This window comes from Rhea pennata, chromosome 4 (genome assembly GCF_028389875.1).
Source record: "Rhea pennata isolate bPtePen1 chromosome 4, bPtePen1.pri, whole genome shotgun sequence".
Classification (NCBI taxonomy): domain Eukaryota; kingdom Metazoa; phylum Chordata; class Aves; order Rheiformes; family Rheidae; genus Rhea; species Rhea pennata.
Genome location: NC_084666.1, coordinates 66,757,910 through 66,773,822, shown reverse-complemented (window position 1 = coordinate 66,773,822; position 15,913 = coordinate 66,757,910). Strand labels below are relative to the sequence as shown.

The 15,913-nt window shown below is 40.9% G+C and overlaps 1 protein-coding gene across 1 annotated transcript in view; it reads left to right on the top strand.

Annotated features, from left to right (window-relative positions):
- Positions 1-967: 967 nt before the first annotated feature.
- Positions 968-15,913, top strand: part of MTTP (microsomal triglyceride transfer protein) — a 28,086-nt gene continuing 13,140 nt past the window's right edge. The window contains exons 1-7 of the mRNA XM_062574933.1: positions 968-1,028; positions 5,938-6,125; positions 6,624-6,767; positions 8,839-8,946; positions 9,951-10,067; positions 11,244-11,383; positions 12,250-12,400. Coding sequence (XP_062430917.1) covers positions 968-1,028; positions 5,938-6,125; positions 6,624-6,767; positions 8,839-8,946; positions 9,951-10,067; positions 11,244-11,383; positions 12,250-12,400 — 909 coding nt within the window. The remainder of the gene's footprint in view (positions 1,029-5,937; positions 6,126-6,623; positions 6,768-8,838; positions 8,947-9,950; positions 10,068-11,243; positions 11,384-12,249; positions 12,401-15,913) is intronic.

Below are 15,913 nucleotides of genomic sequence, written 5' to 3'. Positions count from 1 at the left end.
CAGCTGCGGTTCAGAAACAGACATATACACATGGATTTCCTAACTCTTACCATGCAAGAATATAGCACACAGAAAATATAACAAAGCTTAGGAGAAATTATTCCATGGCTGGGAGTTATTTACAGAACACAGCTGTGGAGGGGAAAAGAAAATCTCTCTTTTTAAAATGACCTCTCAGAGTGCAGAGAAAGAGTTTGGTAACTGCTCACAGGTATCTCTCTGTATAAATAGGAAGGGACCCTTCCACCCTGCAAAACTAGGGTGGTTTTGTTTGCCCAGGGAGAGGATGACCCCTCCACAACTTTGGTGTGCCAGATGTGCCAAGCAACGCGTGGGGGTCCGTCCCCTGCCACACCAGGATGTGAGGGACAAGGGTGCGCTTATCAGCCCTCTGGCAGTGAAGCTCTGCACCGTATGGCAATGGAGACTTGCTCTCAAGGGGAAGGAGGAAGTACGTGGGTTAGTTATCAGGAGAAGCGGTAAAGTAAACCTGAGAAACGGGGAAAATACAGGTAAAAAGGAGAACAATCTGATGGTTTGTGGGACTGCCTTCTCAAAGGCCAGAGTGTCAGTCTGGTTCCTAGACCTAACGAAGCAATTAGTCTTCAGCAGGGTGGGACAGAATGGCTGGTTTAATTCATCTTTTCAGTCTCTAACCTGTAATTATGTAATATAGAGGCTGGGGCTGCTAAAAAAGAGATGAGTTTAGTATTCAAAACCGAAAGCCGAGGGGAACAATAAAATGGGTAAAACACGTCAGCTACTTCAGTTCTTAATAATTAACTGGAAGTCCTTCAATGAACTTAGTACCTGAGAGTGGAATTTGGAATCTGACCTTTACTACATCTAGATAAACACTGGAGCAGATTCAGCGGCTCTCTCTGCAAGCTTCACTCCAGTCTGAGCAGTTCATTTCTCCAAGGCTTTAACATTTAATGCTGTGGTCAGGAGCACAGGCGAGTTGACCATGATTCTTCTCACCGTGCTTTTCCTTTGCATCATTTCCACGTATTCAGCCTCTGTTAAAGGTAGGTCCGTGCTGGGCTTGGTTTCTCATTTGACATAGGACTCAATGAAGCTGTAATCAGTGTATGTGTACTGATGTATATTTTGGCTCAGAAACGAACATCTTTACTCAGGTACTCTTCGGTAATGCAAAATGTATTTAGGAATTACAGTGGTCTAAGCACTTGTAACATTCTTGTCAGCACAGGGGACAGAAAAGACAATATTTTCAGGTGCACAGGACCAGCGGTTGAGCCAGGAAACTGGGGATCTTGACCTTGCTGAGTCAGGACAGGCAGTGGAGGCAGTCACTTGAAAGATGCTATTCATGTGCTTGAAAGTTAAACACCCACAGAAGTGCCATAGTGGATCACAGTTAGAAAGTGCTCAGGGCTCTGCAGGTTTCATCTTCTGCACAGTTGACTCAGCTACCACTGAAGTCCATAACAAGCATCCTATTAATTTCACAAGGAGCTTGGTCTGCAGTAAGGCACAAAAACCTGGATGCCTGCACAAGCTCTTGGCGCAAGGGCTTTACTCAGGTGTCCTGGACAGAGGTCAAGGGTATAAAATCTGGGAACTGCCCACTCTAGCAATGACAGCGTATGAAGTAAAGGAAAGTCTCTTCCAGTAGTGGCGCTTTGTGTAGTTTGGCATTAAATTTACAGGACTTTTAGGACAACTGAATAGCTATTTAATACACAAGTCCTCTAAGACCCTCACTGTAACAGCAGTCTGTGCTCTGACAGCAGCAGTTGTGTGACATCAGCCAACTCTTTTGCTTCTAGCTGAATGAAAATGTCCTCAGCAAGGAGGGAAGACGAGCTGCCGGTCCTGGGTTAAGCTGTCAAAAAGGTTGCAGAGGGACTCCCATAGGTGCCTCTTCCTGCTCTGTGTAAGGGACCTGGGACACTGTGTATCGGTGTAAGCAGAGAGCAGCAACCTTCCTCCCTACATCCTTACCCCTCATGACAGGGGTTATAAAGCACAGAAGCTTGCAGGCAGTTCCTCTACCAGCGAGTGTATTTCACAACGCTGCCAAGTAACATTTATGGCTAGATTCTTACAGGCCAAGTTTCTGGTATCTGCTCTTCCCAGCTTCTCCATAATATTATTAAGCAAAGCTCTTTCTTGATGTGAAGGAGTATTTGGCACTTTACATCCCTGGGTGTACTGTGCAAACATTTTCTGATTAATTAATCCTTCAATCAGCTCTGCAAGGTCTCATTCTCTTGTGCAGAGGAGAAAATTGAGACTGAGAGCTAAGTAACTGGCCCAAGGCCAATTAGTGCCTCAATGACAGAGCTAGGATTAGGATTAGAGTCTTGCCTTTCAGTCCACTAAGCCATGCTGCCTTTTAAAAATACTGAATGAATATTCTTTACTTTTACATCAGCTAGATCAGCATGCATGCAACTTTCTTACTGAAGTTTAATTTGAAAAATATTTTCAAATAAATAGATGATTTTTGTTTTTAAAGCTATCCAGTTATCAGAAGAACTGGCAAATATAATTTATGGATGTACAGCCAGCTCATAGCTGGAGATGCACATGCTCTGCATGCCGTATGTATTAATAAAAGGCACAAGGCTTGACAGCTGTCTCTACTCATGCAGTCTAACCTTCTGTATTATACAGTATCACGATTTAATTATAGAATTGGCATGTTACCCTTAATGACAGACACTTAACGTTAACAGTCAAACCATGTGTTATGCACTCCACCTTGAAAGCTGCGCAGTCCACACAGGCACTTCTGACCCCAAGACAGTAGGACCGAACGCAGTCTTTACGTCCGCTTCTGCTCCTTTCTCAGTCAGTGGGAAGTCTGCCATCAGCCGAAATGGGAACGGCGATAAGGGCTTCAAGGATCACAGCACTACGTGGAATACAAAGGAAGGCGCTCCTAAAGACAGCATGTTTTTGTTTTTTAAGAAACCCAGAAAGGTGTAGGAATATTTCTTCTTAAATGGTACCATTGTTTTTGCCTCATCCCTGCTCCTTCTCTTACCGTGATCCACCACTGGGTCATCCTTTACCCTGAGTGATACCAGGCTTGCAGCTAAACACATCTGCCTTGGCTCCCTCAGCATCTTCTGCATATGGAATGGGGAAAACTTTCAAGCCCCAATACTCTTCTGTCTCCCCCAAACACTTCGCCAATACTCACCTCTTCTACGGCACTCACAAGAAACTGCCTGCCTGCATCATTTGCGCATCCATTTCCCTGAGAAGTGAACAGTTCTTTTGTATAGGAAGACAAACAAATGTGGAAAGGGAGTAAAATGGAAGGAACTGTTGCAAAAAGGAAAAAAAAAAAAAAAAACTATGCGCTGAACTGTGGGAAAGGAAGAGGACGGGGTAAGGTGCCTTTAATTGAAAAGAGAGATGGAGCTAAACCACAAACATCCACTGTAACTAATAAGACATATGTCTCAGCACCCTGATCATTTTACTTGGACGTGCTTCCCCCCCAGCCTTTTCTCTTTAGACTTGTGTCATCCTCTGTGTTTAGAAAGCACCTAGAGGGTTGCACTTGTAAAATCTCAGCTGATATGAAATCACTAGCACTGCCACTTCTTCTGCAAATGAAGGACGTTTCAAACCAGGAAACAACCTTCTCAGAGAGTTATTCCAAGGAATCACGGGTCTTCCTGAAAGACACTGCCAGTCTCTGGGCAGGCACTGAGCACCCTCTGCTCTCCACGGCAATGCCGCTTCAAATGTGATGGAAGTGAGGGAAATGGGTGAAGCAAAGCCACTAGGAAATCCATGGCAAACCTGGAGGAAGGGTTTTACAGTTCTAGGTGATTTTTCTTTTTTTTTTAAGTAGACATAAAAATAAGACAAAACAAAAACAGCCTCATGTTGGCATAAATACTTTAGCATCCTTGCAAAAAAAATCAACAGTCATAACTTCGAGGTCTCACGTGCAAACAAGCTGCTTCCCCAGGCATTACCAAACTTGCTGAGCCAGATCTTCAACTGGCGTATACTGTAAATTGGATTAGCTCTGTGTAGCTTTGCCAGTTTATACAAACTGTAGCCCAGACTTGGTGGGGCTGTCTTTTTGCTTAAGGAATGATGCTTTGAAGCTGACCTTAGTGTGGTGCTATGACATCTGAGTGAAAAGGAGAAAGAAGCAAACGAAACCTTAAAAAACGCGTTTTTGGAATCTCTGAGCACTTCAGAAGAAATCTGTCCAGCCATGATGGGATTACAGGGTGTGCCTAATCAGGACTTAAAATCTGACTGTGGAATAAACAAGTACTTTGTTCTTCCTTTTTACTAATGCAGTGAATTTAAATTTATTTAGCGGAGCCAAATAAAGCACTGAGGAACACAAGATATACCAAGATAGCCTGCTGATTCTCTGCAAGGGACTTTGAACACACTGATTACATTACAGCATGTTTAAGAATCTGTCTGAGATGTTTTGGTAGATTTTCTTTTTTTTTTTTTTTTTTTTTTTTTGTTTTTTTCCTATACTTGTCATAAGACTGAGATGCATCTCCCTGAGGACAGCACTTTACTTTTCTTGGTTTAACTTTGTTTATAGTTTTCATTTCTGCTCGGAACCTACTGAATTCCACGAAGAAATTCCCATTGGTTTCAGTGGTGCAGCATTAGGTTCCGAGAGGCTAGGTTGTTGATACTGACAGATAGCACCTAAGGTCACTGTATGCGTATTTACTTTGCGGATGTAACAGCACTTTGTGTACTGCCAGGTTCTCCTCCCTTCCCTCTACAAACTGAGTTCATCAGATTTTCTTGTGTGGAAGAGACCTTTGTAGCCAACCACACCAAAGGAGGGAAGCCCTTGAAAACAGTGAAAAGGAACATCATGTATATCCTTCATAACAAAATATTTAAAGAGTATTCAAGAAGAAATTGATTTTCCTTAATCATGTTAAAAAAAATTGCAGTGACATTTTTCTTAATGCAGTTTAAAGCTCAAATGATACAGCTTCTCCTGCGTACCGGAACGAATGCAAACACCATGAAGGCTCTTAGGCGCAGGTCTAATTCCTGTGCCTGAGGCTTTGTAGAGACCTGTGACACTGGTGTTACAATGGTACACATTTCCCACAGAACTGCACACGAGAGAAAGAAATGATAGGGAAGGATGTAGGCATAGGGCACAAATAGTTTTGTAAAAGAAAAAAAAAGACTTCTATACTACTACAGACTTCATTTGCACAAACAACACTTAAACTGAATTCCTTGGGAATAGCCTATCCAATCTGTTGTTAATACAAATGGAAATATCACCATAAAATCAGGTATGCAAGCTGGAAAACTGGATTTGTGCTAGGAAGTGGTGTTCTATATCCCTTAAAATACATCAATATAAATCTAACAACAAAGACACGGCTACAGAGACATTTTTAACTCAAAAAACAAGAGCTTAATTATTTGATCAAAAAAGTATTTTCCCAAGGTCTTCATTACATTCACGACAAGGCTCTCAGTAGACAAATTCCCAATAAATGTGCAAAAGTTGCAGAGAGCAATTTCTATTGGCTCCAACAAAAGATGTCAGTACATTTCAAATTTATAAGCATATACATTGCAGGATTCCTTATAGTGTTTTAATTTGCAAACAGCTTTGTATTAATTTCTAATGTTACAATATCCAGTGTAAAGAAAGTCACTTTTTTTTTTTTTTGTATTTCAGTGCAGAGTTAGAACAAAGAATTTTACGGACATTTCAACCTTAGATTAATAGGAATTTAATCACAGCAAAATAGCTGCAATACAGCCCCAGTAGGACAGCACCTGAAAGCAAGGGTAGAAGGATCAGTTCCATATGTCTTTTGTTGACAATCACAGTTTTAATTTTTCTAAAGGTGATTTTTAGAGAAAATGAGAGATTATGAGGGTTGATAATTTCTAAAATACTACATTTTTCATCCTGCTCTTTCCAAACAGGGCACACCACTGGACCAAGCCTAAATAATGACAAGATATATAAATTTGCTTATTCAACTGAAGTGTTTATTGATCAGATTAAAGCATCACTACAGGATAGTGCAGGCTACCGAATTTCTTCTGGTGTGGATGTCAACCTTTTATGGAGAAATCCTGACAACGATGATGACCAGTTGATCAAAATTATGGTAACCGATGCCATCATAAAACTTCAAACATGCCCAACTCTTTATGCATTTATCTAATTGTTTAATTGACTACACAAACAGACAGTTCTTGAAGAACATGTTTTCAAAAGATGATCTAAGTCTTTTATTCTTCCACAGTCTCATCAACTACTGTTTCTTCTCAATTAGCTGTCTCCCATAGAATGACTTTTGCAAAAATGTATCTAACATCATAAGCCAGAACTGCAAAATATCTCCTATATTTTGAAATTGCTTCATACAGCTTCCATAGCTTCAAAGAAATTTTGTGCAAGCACCTAGGGGATGGGTAGTAGATTGCCTTAAGTTCTTGGTTGTCAACTCTTACCAGAGCATCATAACATGTGCTGAGTAAGAACAGGCTTTGGTGCTTACCTTTAAGCTGAGTATTTCCTCAATGGTGACTCTCAGTTCATGCCCTCAATGTACTCAATGCTAGACTGCTCTCCACATGAATTTTCTCTGCTTTTACTTTGTTAGATAAGAGATGTCCAAGTTGAAAACGTAAATGAACGTCCGGATACTAAAAGCATCTTCGAAGGAAAAAGCACAGAGAAGATCATTGGGAAAGAATATCTGGAAGCTTTACGGAGGCCCATAGTTCTTCAGTTAACCCGTGGAAAAGTAAGGCCTCATCTTTTAAAATTCACACATAATCCCTGAGGAAACCTGAGACAACTCTTTCCTTACAGGCTTGGAGAACAATTCACAATCCACTTAGTTTTCTTAATACAATACAATCTTTCTACCTAAAATATAGCAGTTTGGAACAGAGTGTAATCTTCCTGTGCAAGGGGCTCGTCCAGCCCACCAGGCCCCTTGTGCTTTGAGAATACCATACAGTATGAAGAAAACAATTAACATACTGGCCACAAATATATTTGGATATATATAAATACATGTATATATATACACAGGCACTGTGTAAGGCTTTTGCTGTTAACTTCAGTGAGCCTAGGATTTTATCCAAGGTCTAAAGGCAGAAAAGGAGAGACAGTTTATTATGAGGGAGACTATACCAAGCCTGTCAAGAACAGTGTTACTAACTTTAAACCTACCTCAACCATTTGAGCTTTACTGCTTTACCCACCTCTCTGCCTTGCTTATTTAGCCTGATGCTGAAAGAGCTACAGCCTTTCATGTTGTTCCTCTACTGACAAACTGTTTCCAAAAATCAGACAAAAAGGATCTGTGAGCAAATGCGCCTCGGTTTGCATGCACTCACTGACAGGCTGGATTTTACACCCTGCCCTGGGAGAGGACCGCAGCACAGTCTCCCGCCCTCGGAGCACCCATCTCCAGTTGTAGCTCTCAAAGTCCCTGTCCTGCTCAGAAAGGCAATGAAGCAAATTCATCTCTCCCTTTTTCTGTGGAGTGGCTCACTTGCCCCCTTGCGCTCAGCCTCCCCCTCTGGCCAGGGAGCAGCGAGGCTGGAGCCGTGGCTGCTCCTGCCCCCTCTCCATGCTCGCCCACCCCCTTGCTGCTTGTGGCCGAGAGCAGCAGGCCGGCAGCCCGGCTCTCCCAGCCGTAGCCCGAGCAGTGCGCAGCAGAGGGGCAGTGTGAAAGGAGGAAGGTTGAAGGCCACACTCCCTTTTACTCTCCTGCGGAGCTGAATGAGGGCTGTGACACCTTATCCCAACAGGATCTTTACCTACTGCTGTAAATAGGCACTGAGCACATACCCTGGCCTCCAGCTCAGCCTACTGAATTGCAGCTCCTCTCAGACCTGCTCAGTAACTTTCAGACTCAGCCTTGTCATCAGTTTTATATAACAGGAAAAGAAACAGAACAGCACTGGCTCCCAACTGTACACATCCCTAAACGAGGCTTGAATTATCCAAAGAACACAGCTGAAATATATCTGCTCCCAGTACACTGCCAATACACTGGTAGATGCCGTTCCTATGCTAAGACTGAGATGTAGTATTAAAAAGTTGGGCTTTTCCCCACACGATAGGTTCTGAGCACTGCTTTTCTGATTTCTCTGCAGTGCGATACTTTCATCGCTGGTACAGTGATCTCTCTTTCTAGGGTTGCCCTGAGATAACACACTGATAGTGCTTACATTCCCGAAATAAGTGCACTTTCAAAGCACCTTGAATGCAAAGTGGAGGTGCAAAGTCTTTTGTAACCAGAGGAGAGGCTCAAGCACAACAGTTGATCCATATGGTTCAAAGGTTGTGATGTATGTGACACGTCGTTTGAGTCACTCTAACTGTAATTTAGCTATATTCATTCTGTTTTTTTGTAACCTGTGATTAGAGTGCAACAGATATGTGCATGAGGGGAGGAAGGAGGCAAGACCTACTATGGGACGTAAAGCCAGCGCATTTCAATTCACATCTTGGCAAGGAACATTTCTATGAGGGTGATGTAGAAAAATCAGTCACTTGTGATATTATATTTAATTTCTCATTTTCCTTCTAAATTCTCTCTAATTAACATTCAGGAAAGATGCTCACAGAACTAGGAGTTTTTAGGTACAGCTGAAGTCTGAATCATCTTGGTACTGTTAGTTACCAGCTAGGCCCTGCAGCTTCTGGAGTTTGCTTAAACAGGGATAACAGGTCCAAAGTTCAGCTTCCCAATCAGAAAAAATAAAGGGAGTTTTTACAGAGGGGATCCTCACTTTTTCTTTCTTGTTTAACCAGATTTAATGAGGCAGTTTTATTACATGCTTGTTTTATTCCTACAGGTAAAAAACTTCTACTCTTATCAGAATGAACCTGTTCTTGTTCAAAATCTTAAGAGAGGTCTGGCTAGCCTTTTCCAGCTCCAGCTGCACTCCGGTGCTGCCCGTGAGGTATGCTGCTATATCTCGCAAGACACTGGTTATCAGAGAAACACGCAGAGCCCAGTCTGCTCTAAAATGCATGCCTGTGGCTCCCGCTGACTTCAGAAGGAAGATTAACAGAAATCAGCCCTTTAAACAGATTTGAAATTGGTGGCATAAAGTTAATCTTCTGAATATTTCGTGACAAAAATCATGTTGCTGCAGATAACTTTAAAGAATTGGTGAAATCCATTTGATTTAAAATACCCTTGTCAATTTAACAGAATTTGTTAATAAACCAACTTAAACCAGAGCACTAAAAAGGAGGTCACAATGCTGTGGCTTGAAGCTGGTTGATTCATAAGGCATTTTAAAATCATTATTTGAAATGATTGATAAAATTATTATTATTTGTTACTTTTCTTATTTTATCATCTATTGTGTTTATTATTTCTTATTTATTTAAATTATTTTAAATCAAATAAAGAGTATCTACACAAACTTAGCAATGGTTTAGCTATATCCATTTAACCTGCTTTATACAGTTAAATTTTTGCATCTGCTAACATAAGGAAAGCTAGAATTTAACTCAAATTCCTAAGTATAGAGCCATCTGCCAGATATTTCTTAACTTTTTTGTTTAAACAAACCTTGTTACTTTCCCTCACAGCCGTTTAATGAAAAATACCCCTGCCTATCCAGAACAGGAAGTTAGAAACACTGATATAAGGAAAAATAAAACAGCAGTCTCTCTCCACCTTCAAAAGTGGTAAATGAACTCAAACCGAAACGGTGCAGCATCTTATGTACACGATGCCATCAGTGGAGAAATGGTTGATCCCTGGAGGGTGTTCCGATATATTCAAGAAACTATCCATAGCAGTATAGGAGTCTTGCAGCTGTCTACAGTTTCAGCTCTGATCAATCTTTCTGTGAGCAAAGAAAGGGAGAGAAAAATACACAGAAAAAAACACATGTCAGAATAAATCAGAAATGGGTGACACTCAGATACTAATCTTACTTTTTTTTCCAAGGTGGATGTGTCTGGGAAATGCAATGTTACTTACCAGGTTCGGCAAGATCAAGTGACTAAAATTAAAGCCCTGGACTCTTGTGAATTAGAAAAGACAGGATTTACCAGCCCCAATCAGGTACCATTTGTTTTACAGAATAAAATCCGTTTTGCCTATTTAAAAGTATTAGCTGTTACTCATCTTCTCACAAGCTCTTCCTTGCATTACAGAAAACAAATTCTACATACACATTTATAGTTGTATGAGTACAATCCCGCATATAGCGCCCACAGGGAGAACAGTGAGAGGACTCTCCTCTCGTCTAAACTTTGGCTCAGCTGACATTCAGTGCAGCATACCAATTCACATCATTTTTAGTTCCATAATATAATTTAATTTCTATGCAGATTGGCAGCCTTTTTCTCCTGGCTGTACTGTAGTTTTAATCAATGTGAGACTTCTTTTTCTTTGGCATTAAACGTTACTTATGGTCACAGTCCTAGTGACAACTGTAATGCTTTTCTCATGTGCTAAGTAGCAGTATTTAGTGTGCTCAGTAAATGCTGGCAAGATCCTGACCTGGGAGCTCAAAGGAACAGTATGCTTGCCTAAGGCACACGTGTAAGGTAGGAGACAGGCTGCAGAAGTAACTGAAGCCCTAATATTGCCTTAATGATCCCTCACTACTAGTAACTGCCCCTCTAAGTGGTTACTGCTGAGTGCAAGCTGGAGAAGTGCCAGAGGCACTGGGATTCTCGCTGGCGGAAACTTACCTTTCTCAGCTCAGAGAAGCGCCCAGGTAGCATACCGTCTATAATAAACCAGCTTAACACAATGGCTGCATTCCTGATTTTCACACTTGCCACAAAGAAGTCAACTTGTTTACAGACAAATCAGTGCAAACAGATCAAACCTGATGGCTGGTTTGCTTTCCAGGTACGCACAAGAATAAATCTTATACATTAGAGATTTCCCTGGTAAAGCTTCTAATCTTATTTTTAAGTTTATTTTCAACTAAATGTCTTACTGGGCATTTTCTCAGCTACAGTCTATTCCATAATTTTCCCCGTGGCTTTTCTTATGGGAAGTAATGAATTTGAAACACATGGTGCAGAAGCTAGATTATTGTTGTAGAAGAAATTTGTGAGATCCTGGTTTGCAGGTTTAAACTGAGAAGCTGTCAACTCGCACGTATTTTCCTCATTTGCTTTTATTTCATAAGAGTTTTGCTCTGATTTGGAACTGTAGGATCTGGTCCTATTCTGTCATTTACTGATCAGCCCTTCTTTTGGTTTATTTTTTAATTATTTTCAGATTTTAGATGTCAGCACAAAAGCCACATCTGCCACAATTTATGTGCTGGAAGACAGTTTCATCAAATCCATTAAGGCAGAAGAGAATTACGCTTTGTTTCTGAATTCCCGACGAAAAACAGATGCCAAAGTAGTTTCAAAGTAAGTTGGACAATCTGACTATCATTGATGGCAGCAGGACTAATGGTTCAACTCAGGTTACATGTGTACATGTAACCATCACAGTTTCATGGTATAAGACTGTAAACTCTCAATATAGGATTTAAATCTATTTTGTATCCATATGACACCTAGCCCAATTTTGATTAAAGGTTCTACCATACTGCAAATAATAAATAATGGCATTCATGAATAATGAAATGAAAATACCTGGGGCTGGTCAAACGATTTTAAGCAGTACATTATTTCTGTAGGTACTCTGCTTCTGCACGCTCTCATTTATTAAGAAACACTTCAGATAGATCTGCATTTCTAATACGTGAAAGTTCAGAGGTGTAGAAAGCAAAATGTGATACGCAGAAAGGAAACAATGAAACTTAGGTCTGCGTCTGAAACACTGGAAGTCTGGAGATATTCATATTAGGAAAATGCTTCTGGCTCTTCTTTAGTATTAAGATACAGCTGATAGGAAAAAAAGTACATTCAGAATCTTACTTTCCAAATCTTCTTATAAAGAAATATTTGAAACATTTCAGAATGTATATGGCTACAGAAGGCTGTTTACCTTGTGCTACAGACCCATACTCTAGAAAGTCTACTATTTAGGTATTTCGTGTCATTTCTCTCCAACAATAATTCTACAGGTACTAGGTACATCTATTACGTTAAAAAAGTCACAGACTTGCCATGTTCTGAACATTTTAAAATGAGACTGGGAACTCTTTGCTAATCCTTTGTTCTGTATTTTTGATTGGTGGAGAGTGTTCTTTTTCGGTTTCTCTCTCCGTGATTTCCTCATTTCTTCAAAATGCATGAGCTCTAACGGTGTTTTTAATATGGATGCACAGGCAGAGACTGGAACTGAAGTCAATACAAGCCAGCCCTGGACTGATCGCTGCGAAGCAAGTTGCTGGTGTCATCAAGACTTTGGACTCTAGTTACGTAGCAGTGCCGCTAGTGGCCGAGACTGTGCATGCTGAATGCAAAAAGTGTCCTTCAGTAAGTAAACAGGCTGTTATGACTTCTTGGATACCAGGTTGGTTAGCCGATCAGAACATGTGTGATAAAGAAGTTTCTGTTCTAGCAGTCCACTAGGAAATATCTAATATAAAACGCAAGCACTGCCCCAGACTCTGGAGCACTGTAGTGATGCAATGGTGCCCTGCCAGGAAAGGTATCTGCGTCTGAAAGTACCTAACGTTTTGCTCTCTATGAGAGATAGAGTGCAGTGTTTCTCAAACCTCTAGAAAATACAACAGCCTTTCGTATTATCTCATCTCTGTCAACTCCGAGTTGGCCAGAGTTTATTTCTTCTGGGTAATGGAGTGGGAAATAACTATAAGGATGGGTGGCCAGTGTTCATACAGAATTCTCTGTCATGGAGCAACTGAACTGCCCCTAGAAATTAAAGGTAGTTACCCAATCCTTACACAGTCTAAATACCTGTGGGCAACATACAGAGTCTTTTCTCACTGCCTGACCTTGGAGGAAATTTTTTATTTTAATGACTTTAGAAATATTTTATAAATATAAAATGAGGCTTTAGTATTCTTGGCAAGTCCAGTACTCTTTATCTCTCCTAAGCCCCAGTAAAAATCACCTCGATATTTTATATTGGGGGTTAGGTTTAGCTCGGTTGGTTAGAGCGTGGTGCTGCTAATGCCAAGGTCACGGTTCAATCCCCGTATGGGCTACGCTGAGGGTTGGACTAGATGATCTCCAGAGGTCCCTTCCAACCTTACCATTCTAAGATTCTATGATTTAAAATATTTAAATTAGTATTGTTAATAACCTACTTTTAAAATGTATCATCTTTTGTTTTGCTCATAATATTGGTCATAAACACTAACATAAATTGCTACTGTGATTGTTAGCAAACATTTTTAATGCTCTTACCATTGTGGAATGAATTTAGCAGTGAATGGGAACATTAATTTAAAGATTATTCTTAACCATTTTTTTAATAAGCAAGAGAAGGCTTCTATTCAGTACACACAATGTTAAACCTCCAGAGATATTCCTTATGAGCACAGATACCTTACTATATTGGAACTTATGATAGTTATTTGGAAGTAACATCACACTGTAATAAATTAGCTTGTCTAATGCTTGTAGAGCTGCAAAGAAGACAAAAAAATATGCTGCAGAAAACGAAATAGAAATGATGCTCCGTGCGTGCTGAAGTAGGTCTGAGTAGGGAACATCAAGGGATCTTAAGCAGAGCAGGGACAGGTGCTCTTTCCCAGACTCTGCCTGTCAGGGTTTGTGCTGACCAATTTGTCGTTTGGAACTGAGTTTGTCCTAATAGTTGTAGAGATAATTTCCAGACCAAGGTAACAAATATAGGGTATATTTCCAGAGCACTGCCTGGGGACTGAGGTATGTCATTATAAACCTAATGGAACGATGAGAATGAAGTCCTGCTTTCTCACTGTATTTTACAGTAACTGCTATGTAAAGATGGGATCTATAAACAGAACACTGTATCCAAAGCAACAACATAACATTTGGTACTTATATATCATAGTATAGATTAATGCCACGCTGACACGGCATGCCCTACAGTTTTATATTTTCAAAACCCTTTACAAATTGTAACAGATCTTATCTATACCTTTTTGAATTTGGTGAAATAACTGTTACTATCCCCATTTCACAGATGGCAGTACTAGCATCTGTGAGATTATGGCCAAAATTTAAATTTAAATTTAGTCCTAGATGTCTGTGTTTAGACAGCATTATAAAGCATTCTCTTTTCAGAAGAGCTGAGCTCATGGTTCCTACTCAAATGGGTGCTTGTCCCTTCTGAAATCAAGGAGTTTTTTGTTTTACTTTGTCTTGTACAGCCAATGTTTGAAAAAGCTTGGCAGTATGTGCCTACGGCCACTGAGTAAGTCAGGCACTAGCTGACAAGAGAAGCTGCCTCTCAGAGCTAAAGTATTTAACATAGCAAGCAGCATTTGCATTTGGAGTGTTCCCTTCATCACTTGATATGAGTTTTATTAACAGTAGGCAGGCAATCAGTGATGAGGGACTAAATGCAAAGCCAGGTGTTGGTCATGTCCATACTGATGGAGCAGAGACCATCCTGATTGCCCACAGCCAGCTCAGGCTGGAACGTGTGCAGCTGCATTTCCCTGATCTGCACCAGAGGTAGCAGACCCCGTGCAGGGCATGTGGGCTAGCCCGGGCAGCGCTGCAGAAACACAGCTAGAAATCCACACAGCTGTACCACATGGGCCTTCTGGTTGGGCTCACATTACCTGAGAAACCTTTGTGTAGGCTGCTAAGGCCGCCATCAGGCACCTACATTCAAAACAAAGTCCTGCTTGATTTAGCACCTCTTGATTTGGCTTGAATTTTCCCAGAGTGCCCAAAAGTGCTTTGGTCTGATCAGAGGACACCACCTTCCTGTCTGAGCTTGGCTGAGGTCCCAGGTACGAGTGTACGCATCTGTGTCTGAACCCCAGGGTATTCAATCCAAACTGCCTGACATGTACATCAAGAGAACAGCACCCCTCACAAAATTCAACTGTGGATACTATTTTTTAAAATCATGGCCACTCCAGGAGAAGACAGCTACTCCTTGTAATGGTTGGATGGTGAGAGCACCCCCAAAAGAAGATGACTTGGACTCCACTCTCTCTTTTGCTTGAGGTTGCTCAAGTTCCTATCTCCCACCTTGCAAGTCATAAGGCTATGGGCTAAGCTGACTGGGAGCAGCCCGTAGAGCTGGGCTCCACACAGCAAAAAATATGGGATTAATGAGGTTGGAGATTCTTTGCTGGGCTATGGTGCAACTTCAACAGAGAGAACAGAAAGTGCTCCATATGTTTATCCAGTTTCAGCTTATAATAACCACACTGACCCTGGTGCTAAGCTTTAATCACCAGTTGATGTTAACAGACCCATCTGTGTCTCAGCTCATGAACTCCTCCCAGCTGGTTATTAATCCCCAGGAAATATCCTATGTCTCAATCAACGTTGCCTAATTATTGTTCGTTACAATTGATGGAAGTTGCACTCTGTACTGCTGAATGATACTTCTATTCACCAGCAGGTTCAAGTGCTACTGCCTAGTACAAAACGCATGAAGGGGGGAAGTATTTTAGTAAAGGTCAAATGGGTATTAGTGTTATTTCCCACTTCAGAAAACTACACTAAACACTGCTGCAAAGAACAGCTGAGTTTTCACCATGGAATGTTCTTGATAATTTGAGATAACAGAGGCAAAGGCAAATGAGAGAGGAAAGGTCAAAATACCTGCACCAGATTCTTATGGGAGTGTAGCTGGAAGGACAAAGCCCTCTCAAACTTCAATTTCCAAATGTGGAACACAGGTTTCTAAACACTTGCTAAGGAGAAAGTTTGGAAAGTTACTCGAGGAAGGATTAGAAATACGCTGAAGAGAACAGACTATCCAGTTTATTCCATTAGCACATCCTCTAGTTTTCCCTCAGAAGCATCAGTCACAGCTGCACACTTATGATCCCAATGCTTCTCTAAGGATTT